At 52.3% G+C, this 14,453-nt stretch overlaps 8 protein-coding genes across 8 annotated transcripts; 3 read left to right on the top strand and 5 right to left on the bottom strand.

Moving 5' to 3' along the window:
• Positions 1–299: 299 nt before the first annotated feature.
• On the top strand, positions 300–1,692 carry GT037_007905 (uncharacterized protein; the record flags this gene model as incomplete). The annotated part of the gene is made up of 3 exons (XM_038932952.1): positions 300–411; positions 469–741; positions 797–1,692. The coding sequence occupies 3 exons, from the start codon at positions 300–302 to the stop codon at positions 1,690–1,692; spliced, it is 1,281 nt and encodes a 426-aa protein (XP_038784453.1).
• Positions 1,693–2,804: 1,112 nt separating this feature from the next.
• On the bottom strand, positions 2,805–3,710 carry GT037_007904 (uncharacterized protein; the record flags this gene model as incomplete). The annotated part of the gene is made up of 1 exon (XM_038932951.1): positions 2,805–3,710. The coding sequence occupies one exon, from the start codon at positions 3,708–3,710 to the stop codon at positions 2,805–2,807; it is 906 nt and encodes a 301-aa protein (XP_038784452.1).
• A 1,080-nt stretch (positions 3,711–4,790) lies between these two features.
• On the bottom strand, positions 4,791–7,213 carry GT037_007903 (c2h2 finger domain-containing protein; the record flags this gene model as incomplete). Its single annotated transcript, XM_038932950.1, has 2 exons — positions 4,791–6,474; positions 6,525–7,213. 2 exons carry the CDS (start codon positions 7,211–7,213, stop codon positions 4,791–4,793), a joined length of 2,373 nt encoding a protein of 790 aa, XP_038784451.1.
• A 392-nt stretch (positions 7,214–7,605) lies between these two features.
• Positions 7,606–8,382, bottom strand: GT037_007902 (meiotic nuclear division protein 1; the record flags this gene model as incomplete). Its single annotated transcript, XM_038932949.1, has 3 exons — positions 7,606–7,919; positions 7,966–8,332; positions 8,380–8,382. The coding sequence occupies 3 exons, from the start codon at positions 8,380–8,382 to the stop codon at positions 7,606–7,608; spliced, it is 684 nt and encodes a 227-aa protein (XP_038784450.1).
• A 518-nt stretch (positions 8,383–8,900) lies between these two features.
• Positions 8,901–9,609, bottom strand: GT037_007901 (uncharacterized protein; the record flags this gene model as incomplete). The annotated part of the gene is made up of 2 exons (XM_038932948.1): positions 8,901–9,469; positions 9,522–9,609. 2 exons carry the CDS (start codon positions 9,607–9,609, stop codon positions 8,901–8,903), a joined length of 657 nt encoding a protein of 218 aa, XP_038784449.1.
• Positions 9,610–9,831: 222 nt separating this feature from the next.
• GT037_007900 (wd40 repeat-like protein) lies at positions 9,832–11,229 on the top strand (the record flags this gene model as incomplete). Its single annotated transcript, XM_038932947.1, has 1 exon — positions 9,832–11,229. One exon carries the CDS (start codon positions 9,832–9,834, stop codon positions 11,227–11,229), a length of 1,398 nt encoding a protein of 465 aa, XP_038784448.1.
• A 151-nt stretch (positions 11,230–11,380) lies between these two features.
• Positions 11,381–12,814, bottom strand: GT037_007899 (uncharacterized protein; the record flags this gene model as incomplete). The annotated part of the gene is made up of 1 exon (XM_038932946.1): positions 11,381–12,814. One exon carries the CDS (start codon positions 12,812–12,814, stop codon positions 11,381–11,383), a length of 1,434 nt encoding a protein of 477 aa, XP_038784447.1.
• Positions 12,815–13,110: 296 nt separating this feature from the next.
• Positions 13,111–14,309, top strand: GT037_007898 (uncharacterized protein; the record flags this gene model as incomplete). The annotated part of the gene is made up of 3 exons (XM_038932945.1): positions 13,111–13,589; positions 13,646–14,011; positions 14,087–14,309. 3 exons carry the CDS (start codon positions 13,111–13,113, stop codon positions 14,307–14,309), a joined length of 1,068 nt encoding a protein of 355 aa, XP_038784446.1.
• Positions 14,310–14,453: the final 144 nt, after the last annotated feature.

The raw sequence follows: 14,453 nt of genomic DNA, 5'->3' as shown, positions 1-14,453 counted from the left end.
TGGAGTTGGCAGCGTCACTTTGGCACCATAACCGGTTGGTATGCTTTGAAAAGCCGCGCGTGGTCTATTAGTGCACGCGCACCGTTGACGCTCGTACACGGAAAATCCCCGCCTCGATGAAAACAGGCCCGTACTCGATGTCGCTCCCTACCGGCCCGTTTCTCCTGTCAAATCTGTCGCCGTGTTGTGCGCTACCAGGCGAATCTCCTCTTGACTGATGGAGTCGCAAACACGCTTCGTGCCTGGTTCGTCGTACTGCGGAGGAGCTGCGCATTGAGTTTGGGACAAAAGCTTCGCAAATGGCGTCGCTGTCTGCCAGCCTTGTTTCTAGCGTGACGTCGTCTGTTTTTGCAGCGGAGTCGACACCGGCGCTGGGTACCCTCGAATCTGCTGGCGCTGGAATCACTGGAGGTAAGCGTCGCAGTCTTGTCCCCAAAGCTTGATCGTTCGGTACTGACAGTTGTGTAGGCTACACGGGCGACTCTCTAGTCCTTAAGATTATTATTGCCTTTCTCCTCGGCCTCTCCCTTTATAACGCCATCGAACTCATTATCCTCGCATTCGTTACTTTCCAGCGCTACCATGGCCTGTATTTCTGGTCGCTGGTCATCAGCGCTTTCGGCATCATACCATACGCTCTAGGCTTCATCATCAAGTTCTTCAGGGTATTGGATCCCTCAAGAGACGCTGGATATGTCGCCGTCGTCCTACTTACGCTTGGGTGGTGGCCTATGATCACTGGTGAGTTCGCTCAACTCTCGAGGACTCGGGTATGTGGCTGCTAACAAGCTTCCAGGGCAATCAGTGGTCCTGTGGTCGCGTCTCCACCTCGTTACGAACTCGCGTCGCGTCCTTCGCTGGACTCTTTGGATGATCATTATCAATGGCATACTCCTGCATTCAATCACGACCGTCCTGACCTTCGGCTCGAACGCGAACTCATTCTCCAACACCACGCTCAGTCGCTTCGTCCGCGGATACTCGATAATGGAAAAGATACAGATGGTCGGTTTCTTCGTGCAAGAGACTATTCTGTCGATAGTATACATAAAAGAGACGGTACGACTGCTGAGGCTCTCAGAACAGGTTCAAGACGACGTGCGAAGTTTCGATGACAGTGCTGGGATGGGGCACCTTAAGAATACCAACGTCCGAAAGACGATGTACCAGCTCCTCACTATCAATGTACTGATCATCGCCATGGACATCGCTCTACTCAGCGTCGAGTTCGCCAACCTGTACCTCATCGAAACCACTCTCAAAGGCGTTGTATACTCGATTAAACTCAAACTCGAATTCGCTGTCCTCGGCAAACTGGTTCAACTCGTGCGCGTCAGGGCCGAATCCGATCAGAGCATGAACAACAACAACTATGCGCGCGGAAACAGTTTCGAACGCCGGAATACTCTGGCACTGGAAAAGACACAGAGTGGTAGTGGTACTGCGAGTGTAGGCACATCAGCAAGGCTCAACAGCAGCCTGCTCACGCACGACTTTGGTAGCCAGCAATACCCCGACTTCGTGGATCCCAGACGCATCAGTCCGAATGTCACGCATGCGGAGCCAATGAATGAGGAGACTGGATGGGAAACTCGAGCGCAGCAGGAAGATCAAGACAAGTGGAGAAGGCGAGTTAGGGTAAAACGTGGGAGCTGGATCGATGAAGAGATGGATAAACATAACATTGGGTGAAGCGACAGATCATACCTGACAAGCTCAAACTTGTTGGATAGGCTCGGCTGACCTCATAAGTCCTCCGTCTGCGCAAGCTCACCACGTGAGAACATCGTCCGTTCCGGACCTTGCGAATCAGGCATTAGATGCCGCAATAAGAGATGGTCCCCCAATACGGCAGCAAACCTGATGCATGACCTACAGGGTATTGCCAAGCTCAGTCGCTAAATCATCAACGACGGCAGTACATGTACGGCCAGTCTGAGGCACATCCTCTGCTCCACTTTCCGCCATCTGCGGGAGTCCGGCTCCAGCACAGTCACGTCAGAGCACACTACGTCCTTTTGGATTGTTCATGATACGCACAGTCATCGCTACTGCAGCCTCTCAGTAGGGCACCGACACCAAGTGTCACTACCAGCCGCATCATGTGATGCAGAGGATCTCATCTACTAGGGGATGACGAAATTTGTATCGCATTAGACAATCACACAAAAGCAGTTACTCTCAGTAATAAGCTTCATCTCTTACGGCTCTTACTAAACTATACTTGTCTTTACATTTAACCGACATCGCGACGTAAATAACTTCATATAGGGGTCCTTCAACCAACCCGAACATAAAGCTGCTGTTTTAGGATGGCGACGATAGCTAGTCCACATAACACTTGACAATGAAGACATTGACACAAGAAATTCTAATTGCTAAAATAACACCCATGTGGTTACTCATCTTTACAAAGCATGATTGCAAAGGCTAATGACGGAACGAGATCTTCAGATAAACTTAAATGTCAACTACCACTGAAAAGTATCCTGTAGGGGCAATGATGATTGTACTAGTCTGTCACAGTGGGAATGTTGCATGCGACGTATACGCCCAGGACGCACTATTCGTAAAGAGAAAAAGGCAGCAGTGAAGACGTGTGCTTTTGAAAGTTTCTTGTTGATACACGTATTGAAAACTATTGACTAGGTATTGACATTGAAAACGCCGGAAACACCGGAACAAAACTCTCCCAAAACTCCCCCAACCCCTAAAATTCCCAAAACTCCATGCCGTGACATGCCCTTGTCTATACCCTGCCATAGACACAAACAAAGCCTTGCTGACTAATGACCAGAAAATCACTACTCGTCGAACTCGGATTGATTGGGCACTTTGGGCCCACCATCTTTGCGGATGGGGATCTTGATGCCCTGTTGCGCAAAGCATTTGCTGAGTTTGGTGCTTTCAATCACACCGGGAAACTTCTTGGCTGAGTAGACAGTAAAGGGATCGGTGTAGTTGGTGGCAAGACACGGGCCTTTACCTTTGCTGGGTCCGTTTAGGTGGACAGTGCCGTTTGTGCCATCCCCGGCGCCAATATCGAAGAGGCTGAGCTTCAGCCGGAAGGTGCCCTCGGTGCGCACACTGAGATCCTGTAGCACGAACCAAAAGCCAGGCTTGCCTGCCAGGTCGTTGAGGCGGCAGGCGTTGACTGCATTCATGCCAATAAGGTTGCGCGTGTGATTTGAGCCAATGGGCGTGGCGGGGATCATGGCGGCCTGAGGTGGGCCATACATTTGGTATTGCTGTGGATAGCAGTATCCCATTGACGAAGGATTGCTGCCATATGGTCTGAAGTCGTAGGGAGTTGATGTAGTCACCATTTGATGCGTTCGCTCCGGAGGAGGAGGATATGAAGTGGTTGTGCTGCTGGAGATGCTAACTGTCGGCGCTGCAGAACTATGCCGGACAAGGTTAACGGGATCAACTCCCGCCGCATCGAAGAGGTCCACCATGAGGACGAAATATGTGCTGTCGATATCCTGAAAGTCGACTTCTCTTCCTGTCTGGTTGTCGATGACAACTAACCGGATGCAGGGCGGAGGAGTTATCGGCCTTCGATCCTTGTCACCGAAGCCACACATTCGAGCTCGGATCGGTTGCTGTTCAACAGACAGCTCGTACTTCTTGCCTGGTTGAGGAGGCGGCTGCTGTTGCTGGATTGGCTCCGGGCGTCCGGTATTCATCTTGGTGTAGTTGTAAGCCATGTTGTTGGCGGTATTGATGTGGCTTGGGGTAGAACGTTGGGAATAAGGATACAAGACGGGGGGGCCTCCCCAAGCTTTATACTCTTCAAGATTTAGGCGACTGCGGACTGCGCTACCGGCCAACGCTATAGACACATCACTTCTACCATGGTTACCTATGGGCACATTACCGCTTCACAAGCCCCCAGCAAATCAGTCTCATCATGTAACCAACCCACCAAGAGTTCTCTTTGAGAGGTTTTCGATCAAGTCATCGCGGGTTGGGGCGCAGATACCACAGGATCACAGTCAAGGGTCTCCACCATGATCGACGCCAGTTCCCGGCGCCATTTAACTCGCGAGATCCTATTTAGGTGCTCGAGATAATATTCTAAATATTCGACAGGCTGTTGTTCGTCTCCACACTCGAACACGTATCAGCACATGTACTTGAGACTACTACTGGCTCCTCTTCACACCGAATGTCGGGACTGTACTTTAGCGGGCAGAATGATCGTAATAGCTTGTGAGGGTACGAAATGCTAAACCTTCGCTACCATCCATTCCCCGCTAGTGTTGCGACGACTCCAACCAAACAAGCCACTTACAACTTCTATATCCTGCAACGACCTAAATGAAAGGATCTATGCTCAGAAGTGTTATGACTGAAGTGTGGTGACAACGCAACTCTGCAACAATTGCGCAATAACTTTCGGCGGGTTCACTAGTTGCATTTCTGCTGTATCATACTCTAAGGTAATACGCTGTTTCGTACAGTAACAAACTATCAAAAACAAGATAGTGTATATCTTCACACCATGCCTTGGGTATGAGATTTGTCCTATGATAAGCGTGCCTTTGGAAGAAAGAGTGCGCGTGTTGCAGTACATGCTGTGTGCCTCCACCCAACAACATTTTTGCCTTTTTCGTTGGCACAGGCGGCCATGAGACCATAACCCGTCAGTCTATGAATCATTCATTTCCGTATAAACAGCTTGGCAAACCTAGAAGTAAAGCTCAGAATCGCAAGACCAGCACTACCCTTGTGCTTCCGTGTCGTGTCTATGCTTGCTTATATCTTAGAATGCACATGATGGTTGCCTAACCCCATTGGAAGAGTGTTTGCTTTTTGCCCTTGTTACCCTTCTTCTTCCCTGCCGCACCGACGTCCTCCAGAGCTGGCGTTGATGTTCCGCTGTTTGCCCCAGATGGGCCGGCCCAAGGATTGTTCACTGGTGTATTGCGGCCGCTGTTATCGCGCGTTAGAGCGCGGCCGGTATATCCTGGACTAAAGAGTGTGCTGGTGGGTTTTGCGGCTGCTGGGAGAGCAGGGAAGGCGTCCGCTCCAACAGGCTTCTTATTGACATTTGTTGACGACGCAACTCGAGATGGCATGGGCGAAGGACGTGCGCTCGTTGCGGCCGACGAAGAAGCCCAAGGCGTCTGTCCAGGTTTCGCACCGACGCGACCTGCTGGCGCTGGTAGAGCTGGGAAAGGATTGCTCGACGATGCGTTCGACCAGCTGGCTTGCTGGTTGGCTGTAGATCGGGATGATTTAGCTGTTGAGCTCTTTAGCTTCAGTACACGAGAGCCTCCCCGCACAGTTGATCCGCCGTTCAACGCTTGTTCTGTTGCAGAGCCCGGCAATGAAGGGTAATCTTCGTTAATAGCCTTCCAGTCGTTCCACGCTTTCAAGAGACCTTCCCGCTTTGCTGGAATTTCAAAGATATCTGCCAATTCCTTGATCAGCTTTCCTATCTCCTTCGAGTTGGCGTCAAACAATGCAAAGAATCCCTCGATCAGTTGCGCTGCCGACACATTAGAGTTCCGATAAGCTGAAACTGCAGTTCTAAACTCCTGCAGCTTGATCGCGCTACCTCGAAGCATGTTTGTGGCTCGTTCCGTGACTGCGTTGTGGCGCAATAGTCGAGCCTGTTCTTGAGGTGTTTGTGGGACCGGGTTGACTGGTTGTTCGTTCACACTCAACTGAGCGACACCATTCGTGATATTGCCTGCAGCCGCTGGCGCCGGGCGCGAGGCTGTTACAGTAGGAGGTTCTGAGGCACTTGGGGGAGGCCTGGCAGCGAACGCCTCACCCGGAGTTGGTGCAGATAGTTGGCCACCGAAGGTTCTTCCAGTGACTGAATGAGTATTCTGAGCCTCCCTCTGCCTCTGGTAGGCGAGCTCTGCTCTGCTCAAAGGTTGCGCAGACGACGCAGGCACCGGCTCTGCGTTCGGATCCCGTCCACGTCCACGACCTCTGCCGCCCTCGCGTCTACGCTCATCTCGCCTGTTGTTGCCCTGACCTTGGTCGTGCGGCGCTCTGATTTGGAAGCCAGATATGTCAACTCTGCGAGCATCTCGCAACGCGTCCTTGGAAAGACCGTTGGGATGCACTTCCAACTGATGCGCCTTGAGATCCATCTCGGAATCAAACACGACAAATTTCTTCTCTAAGCATTCCCGGTCAGGACAAAGAAAGTGGTCCTTCCGGAAATGCACCTCAAGGGAGTCGTAGTTGACAAAATATTGCTGTTTTCTGCTCCCCCCTTCTCGGCGATCGCAAATGTGGCAGCGCTCGTGCTTGTCTCTGCAATGAGTGTAAAGCTCATCGTCGCCATAGAAGCGTTGTCTGCAGAAGCCACATTCCGGATGTCCCTTGAAGCCACTCTGATCTATTGCTCCAGGGTTATCGTCGCCAAACTTCTGGTGCTTTCGCAAATCGGCCTGTGTGAATAGCTCGTGCTCGTGCGTGAAGACTTTCTTGTTTCGTGTACACAGGTCACTTCGGAAATGTTAGCAAATGCAGCAACGCTGAGACTATGAAGGACATACCACATCATTTTCCCGTGCGCCGTCTTGACATGGCGATGCAAGTCTGGCCAGCCTAGGCAGGCGACGTCGCACTCGCTGTCAGGGCAATTGTACTGTAGCAACAATCGCGCGTCTTCGAAAACGCCAGAATTCTCAAAATGTATGCCTAGAGTGTCATCGGATCGGAAGAACTCGGCGGTTGAGAAGTCCTCGTAGTTCTTCTCTGCGTCGTCTGTGAGGATAACGTGGTCTGATTCTGTTCGGCAGTGCGCACAAGCTTTCGTCTTGTACAGGGCGCGCATTCGGATAGAGCAGATGTGGCATGTCCGGTGGTTGCAAGGAGCAACGGCTGTGTGCTGAACGGGCGAGGCGCAAATGAAGCAGACTTCGGCGTCGTCGTCTTCATTGTCCGATTGCTGTAGGTTCGGCTTCGCGAGAGCAGGTGGAGCCTGTCCACCCTCTTCTACCTCTATCGCAGGCGCCTTGCCCTTTTCTGGCGCATGTCCACCACGACCGCCCGCGCCATCTCTGTTGCCGCGACCTCGTCCACGACTTTGGAAGCCGCCCCGTCCACGTCTCCTCCCCCCAAAGCTATCGTGGCCATCTTCTGCCCCGCCGTTTCCACCTCTGCTGCGTCCACGGCCTCTGCCTCCTCTCCGCTGTGGGCTTGCAGGCACTTGTGCGTTTTCTTGGGCACCAGTCGAGGCCATCGCGGGGTATAGGGCCTGGTTCCAGGGATGTGTATAGGGAATTGGTGGTATAGAGAGTGTCGAAGTCTTTTTGGGGAGTGACGAGAGGCGGGTTATAGGCAGGCCAGCGAGGCCTCGTTCTACAGTAGGCGTTTGGTGGTGGGTTGGCAAAAGCTACTTGCGATGACGATGTTCACAAGCGAATGGAAGTGGTCCCTGCTGAAACATGACTCAGGCACTTATAAATACTCCGAAGTGGCGCATTATTATGGCATACCCGGCGATGAGTCGAAATGATTTCGCTGTAATATCTCTACATGATAGTGATTACGCCCTTGTTGCTGCATCTTATTGTACGGTAGACGATCTCCTAGTGGAGACTTCGACACATGTGTCATGAAATTTCCAGATGCCTAACTCGTCACATTGCACAGCTCACGTAGGCCTCCCTCCTCCTCGCCGTACTCGTCGTAGTAGAATGACTTGAGCATCTCCTTGAAGTCCGGCCCTCCACTACCACCAAAGTACTGTTGATTGATCCAGTCTTGCATGACGAGAATTTGATCAGTAAACTTCTCTGCGTCAAGATGAGCACGTTCAGTTTCGGTGGCCTTCTTCTCCATCTCGACCAGATCTTGATCGCTGTATGCTGATAGCTCGGTCCTGAGTTTCTCGAGGTCCTTGATGAGTTCGGCATGCTTCGAAATCAGTGTTTTCCGATCACCGCCTATGAGTGGTGAGTGCGAATGCGATAAAGATACGGTAATATCTACCTGTCTCCATGAGCATATCCTCGTCCTCGGCGCGAGCCGCACCTGCATCGTCCACCCTCGCCTGAAGCTCGTTTACTGCAGCGTTGGCCTTGTCGAACTCCTCTTGGGCTTTCTTGAGAGCTTTTTCTTTGGCTTTCTTCTCATCGGCTGGAAAGCTCCAGTACCAGTTACCGCTACCAATCTTCTCAACACGGATTTTGTTGTCATCTGAGAGTGCTTGGAGGTAGTCCTTAACTTGCATGCCGTTGATAGAGGAAACTTGCGGCAGTGTCTTCTCGAGATCTTTGATGCTGTGGGCCTGTGCCGTTTTGTGGAACCAGGCAAGAATAGAGGCCGCTTTCTGCGGGTTGGGTTGGGTTTTCGGGGCCTGCCAGAGTTAGTGGGCGCTTCAGCTGCTCCTATGTCTGAACTGACCATATCCGCTTAGAAACGATAGATGCTCTTGCGAACCAGGTGAAATACAAGGGATACACGAGAATTGATGACCGTGATAGACCGCGTGTAGATGTTAGTTTATGAAGAGTCTCCAATAGCTCTTCATGGCGGATGCCTTCCTTGAGGAAGACACGCCAAGGTGCCAGCCGTCGGAGAAGGTAGGCACGACCGCAATCAACTAGTCCTTCGATCGAAACGCCACTTTTGCAGATTCCTGAGACTCTGTGACTCTCTAGCTTCGGTATTGTCTATAGATTTGCATATTCGGGCTGAGAACACGAGCCTAAATGTATCTTGGCAGTTCAAAAGATACATCTTGCACTGTTGTTGGCTTGCCGAGACATTGCCTTCGTCATCAAACGCCGTGTTTTTGCCTCTTTCTTCCAAAAATCTCTCGATTCTCTCACAGCAGGCAGAGATGGGGCTTCTGATCGTTCATCGCGTTCAACAGCCTGCTCTTCTGAGGTATGCAAGTCCATCTCCCGTTAACGTCGTAATGTTCACTCCAGCTCTTCCTCTGCCAAGTCGCCAAGTGACTCCTCGTCAGACGAAGTCCACGTTTCTAGGCGCGCCCTTTTCTTCGCGCGCTGCTTCTCTTTACTAGCCTGGGCTTTCTTCTTGGCTCTAACGATAGCTCCTTCTTTCTTACCACCAGTACCCTGAGTCCACTGCTTCTGACGAGCAAGAACCTGCTCTTCGTCTTCCTCGGCTGCCTCAGTAAAAGCCAGATCGCCCGTCTCACCTAGTGCGCCTCGAGCAGTCTCTTCCATCAGGATACTTAGAGCGATAAGCGCAGATTCGTCCATACCTCTCCAAGTTCTTTGCATCATGCGGGGCCCCTTAGTCCTGGCCCATAGTGTTGATACGTAGGTCCTCAATGCATCTGCGAGGTCGCCACTGGGAAGTTTTTGGTTTGCAGGCAACTTGGAGTGTGCAGGGTAGTAATCGTCTTCCTCGTATCGCATAGGAGCATTCTTTCGCTTGAAGAGAACCTCATCCGGGCGCAGTGGTTTCCTGGATGCCTTTGGATCACGGATGTGGGCTATTAGACCGGTTCGAGCGACTTTGCCTTGAAGATTGTTAGGTTATGCATTTTGATTGGTAACAAATGCGTCTCTTACGATGGACGGCATCGTAAACGGTAGCGCGTCGTTTTCGTGGTCTCTTCTTTACTTTTTGGCGACGAGGCTCTTCGTTATCAGCAGCCATTTGAGGTGGCTCCGATGTAGCGCTGTGTCGTCGTTGTGTTGAAGCACAAAGGAGGGTCTAGGTAACCGACTTGCTTGACTGCAAGGCTTGAGCGTTGTTGGTGAATGTCTTGCGACCAATGATCCCTGTCGTGTTGCGGATGCCTGGGCTACAACGTCATAATCCTCTGCGCACCCTTTCCTTCTTCTGTCGCCCCAAAGCACACAAAGCATGTAGTCGCATATGAGCACTCAACACGAGCTCGACCGCGCGTACGGCTTCATTCCCAACCATGTCCTCAAGCGCGGCTATGCCTCACGTCTCACATACGCGCTGCAACCGTCTCCTACCGTAGTCTTCAGCCAGCATCTACCGGCCCTCGATGATCCGTACGAGCGCATACCGGCGCATATATCCGGGGTGAATGCTTTGACCATCGACAAGTTTGAGGGGCGATACCTGCTCTCTGGAGGCGCAGACAGCTCGATTGCAGTATGGGATCTTGAGGCGCAGACTGCGGCAACCGAGGCGGGAGATACCTATCTCCCCCTCACGGCAGTAAACAAGACGAGTGAAGAGCACAAGTTGGGCATCACGCAGATACAGTTCTACCCCTTTGATTCTCTGGCATTCCTTACATCATCGTACGACCACACCGTCAAGCTCTACTCCAGCGAAACGCTTGCGCCGTCTGCGTCTTTCAACCTCGATTCCGTCGTGTATAACCTCTCGCTCTCGCCCATCGCCTCGCATCTCCTCGTCGCATGCGCGACGCAACATCCGAATGTGCGTCTCGTCGATCTCCGCTCAGGCGCCACGACACACAGTCTTGCAGGCCACTCTGGCGCGATCCTCTCTACAGCATGGAGCCCTGTGCGCGAACACATTCTTGTCAGTGGAGCTACAGATGGCAGCATACGCTTCTGGGATGTACGCCGCAGTGTAGGTGAATTGGGTGTACTGGACCTCGAAGATTCAGTCGGGGTACTTGGGAAATCTACGTCCTTTACTCGCAAGTCGACCAACGCACAGGCGCACAAAGACGCTGTGAATGGGCTCGTATGGACCGATGATGGCAAGCACATAGTATCTTGCGGGCACGATGCGCGAGTACGCGTCTGGGACACGGATACTGGTGCCAATACCCTAGCAAACTTTGGCCCCATGGTCAAAAACTCTGGTCTTGCGCCTCGCATTCCCGTTCTTGCGCCAGTGCAAAACCTCCAGCCCGGTGCTGATCTCATGTTCTATCCTAACGAGCACGAGATCCTTACCTATGAGCTCTTTGACGGTAAGCTGATCCGTCGACTACGCCGCTCACAGCAGCCTCGGACGAACACTTTATCCAACGCGTCTGGAGCAGCAGCAGCAGCAGCAGCAGCAAAGGGACAGCGTAACGTCAAGGACAGAATCACAAGTCTGGCCTGGCGACCACACCACGTGGAGATGTACTCTGCCCATGCTGATGGCAGTATTGCGACATGGAAGCCAAGAACAGAAGAAGATGCCGAATTAGACGATGAAGAGGAACTCGAACGGGAAGAGAAGGAGATAGACAAGAAGCGAAAGAGAGGTGTACTAGACGAAATATACCAGGGATTGACGAAGAAGCAGATCACATTTGGCAACATGGGCTTGTAGCTCAATAGTAACAACATTTCAAACAAGATGAATTGAAATCGCTCAGGTCATTAATTACAATAGATGCTTTCCGCTACGTCTCTTCATATCTCCATGGCATGCGTCGTAAACTAGTCTCTTCTGGGTGTGTAGTGTCCAGCTTCGTACTCACTTACTCAGACACAAAATTGGGTAATCGAGCAGGAACAAATGCCTCTCCATCATCTGCTCCTTTCCTGTCTTCCCTCACCTCTTCCTTGATAGACAAGGGTCGATTCGGCGTGACAGCCTTGCTCGAATAGTCACTCTCATCGACATAAAACCCACTACTATCCGGCATCGTCTGGCTATCTACGAAACTGGGAAATGGCATCGAGTCGCTCTGGTCGGCCGCAGGCGCAGTTTCGCCAGCGGGCGTGCGTACAAGTGGCGATACAGTCGAATTCACAGTCGCCATTGCATGGGTTGGCGACAAGGAGCGAGGCGTACTGGATTTGGTAGAGAGAGCTTTTTGGTCGGAGGCTAGGCCACGCTTGACGGCGAGCTGTTGGGCTTCTTGACGCTTGCGGTGGACTTCCATTTCTTCCTCTAGACGCAGGCGTTCCTCTTCCTTTTGTAGTTGGTCGAGAGTGGGGACTTCTTCGATGGTTTCGGAGGTGGAGCGCTGGGTCAATGGTGGTTTATCTGAGTTGCTTGTGTTGCGCGAAGAGACAGTTCGGGTGGATAGGCGTGATGCAGAGGGCCGCTTGCTCTTACTTGAGCGTGCCTTGTTGCTGCTGGTGCTATCTTCGTTCCACTGGCCTGTGGTACGTCGCTCGAGCGCGATGGTGAACTCGTCGTCGAGCGGTACCGCGTCCTCAAGCTCGTCTTCGCTGGGGAAAATGTCGCCTCTGGAACTCAGCGAGTCGGTCGTGTGTCCAGACGTATGCGTGTTGCTTCTCTGCCTGCGATGTCCCTTGTTCTCCGGCCCCTCGAGAGCATCCTCATCACTGTCGTCGATCAGCGGCTGTTCCTCTTCCAGACTCCTTCGCGTCGCGCCTGGGTGGTCGGTAAGGTCTGCCGCTGATGGCTTGTATCGCAGTCCCCGACCCCCAATCTTCCAAGGCAGTCGTCCCAGGAAGCCAAAGTAAGAAGAACTTGGGATGAGAGTCGGGTCCTGGGCGCCGTCTCGCGGCAGTGTCATGCTTTTGCGCCGCGGCGTATTGTATCTCGGATCGCGGTTTCGCTGTCCATAAGTCATGCCGCTCTGTCGGCCAGGCTGCGTCGTCGCGCCATAGTTGGCCGCGCCGCCGAGAAAGCGGTCGAGGTTGTCGGTGCCCCAGCCCAAAAGACCGTCGTTCTCGTCGTCCTCCCAGTCGTCGTAGAAGTCGAAGCTGACTTCTGCCCGGCCGCGTGATCGTCCGCGATTGCGCCGGCGGTCGTTGTGCGCTGGGAAGCATGGCGCCGTACACGCATTGACGCATTGGGTCATGGACGAGAAGCATGGGTTGACGTAGCGCTGGGTGAAGCCGTAGATGTTCTCCTGCGCCGATTCGTTTGCGTGCTCGAGATTCTCCGTAATCTGGTGGAGCGTGCGATTCCACCTGGGGTCGCTGCGACGGTACATGATGGCGATGACGACAGCGTCGGCTCTTGCTCAGTGAGGTTTCGTGGATTATTGCGGGTAGCAGCAGGATGCTGCGATGCGACAGCGCATTGGCTTCAACACAGAAACAAACACATAACCTTTCGGGACAAGTTGAGGTATGACGACGTGGTAGAGGAGATGCGGCTCGGTTGGGCATTCTAGCCTTCAGAATCCCCAGCCCTGCGTCCCAGCGTTGCAGCACCCCACATCCAGCCTTTCACCCCCACAGTCTTGCTGCTTTCGGCACACTTTTCCGACAAACTCTACCATGCACCATGCGATACATCCGCTTCCTCAAAAGTCCCCGGGTTGTCACTGACAAAACCACGGCGAGAAAGCAAGTCAGCTGCCTCATTACCATCACATCGGATCTTGGAGATTCTTTTCTTCCTTACGACATCCGGCTAGCGGCAGAGCTGTTGGCGACTGCAGATTCGCAAGAAAATGTGCTACTATGGTCCACAGTGCAGTGGACGGCCGGCATGCGGAGTCTGCTCATCACATTTCCCCTCCCCAAGTCTCGGGCATCCCAGTCCCATTTGCGAGTAAGAGTGGGCGGGGAGCCGAAACGAATACACGATGAGCTTGCAACCATATCCGACTCTGACGCTCGAGGTGTCGTCTCTGCCTGGAGTCCGCCATTCACGTCTGATGTAGATGCTCCAAAGTTGGTGGAAAGGCGGTTCAAGCTCCTAGATGGACCAATTACTACTATCTGGGAGGAGACAGGAGAGAGCATCGCAAGACATCTATGGTATATATTTCCAGTTTGTGACGTGTCGAACCGTAGGCACTGACTTGGACGTACAGGGACGCTGGTATCACGCTCTCGTGTCAAATAACAGCACTGACAACCCCAAGCTCCGATTTAGCTAAAGCATTGCTACCGTCTGTATCCAAACCACGCCTGAATGTCCTCGAATTGGGTACTGGCTGCGGAATGGTTGGTATCGCAATCGCTCAAACCATCTCGAACTCCAAAGTCCTCCTAACCGACCTTCAAGAGGCCAGAGAGATTGTAGAGCGTAATATGCACTATGCTATCGAAGCACCAGGCGCGTCACTAGATTTCATGGAGCTGGACTGGGATGCAGATCTGCCTGATATTTTGCAGTCTACCTCAAAACAGCTTGATCTTGTAGTCGCGGCTGATTGCACATACAATCCAGATAGCAGGTATGGCTTTCTCTCACGTCATCCCATATGTTTGACAAAATCAAGGAACAAACTTGATCTAACGTCCATCTACAGCCCAGCATTGGTGAATACTCTGACACGACTGGTCAAAGCAAGCCCAGAAATCGTTGTTGCTATCGCGATGAAGATGCGTCATTCGAGCGAGGAAGTCTTCTTCGAACTCATGGAAGATGCAGGATTCATAAAGAAAACCCAAATCGAATTTCCGTTACCGGGAGATATAGAAATCGGTGAAGAGATTGTCTACCTCCATGTTTACAAGGCTGCCACGACGTAGTAGCCTGCAACCATCATGCGCAGCTAAGTCAGGCCAAGACACGACGAGTTAGTGGAAACCAGACGAAAAACGTCCTTCTTGGGATCCTACTTGCGGACAGCCATTGCAAAGAAAGACAAAATAAAAGAAATTGTACAGCCATGT

Source organism: Alternaria burnsii (assembly GCF_013036055.1).
Source record: "Alternaria burnsii strain CBS107.38 chromosome Unknown 693, whole genome shotgun sequence".
In the NCBI taxonomy this organism is placed as follows: domain Eukaryota; kingdom Fungi; phylum Ascomycota; class Dothideomycetes; order Pleosporales; family Pleosporaceae; genus Alternaria; species Alternaria burnsii.
Note: the sequence above shows the minus strand (reverse complement) of the source record. Positions and strands in the feature narration are given on the sequence as shown.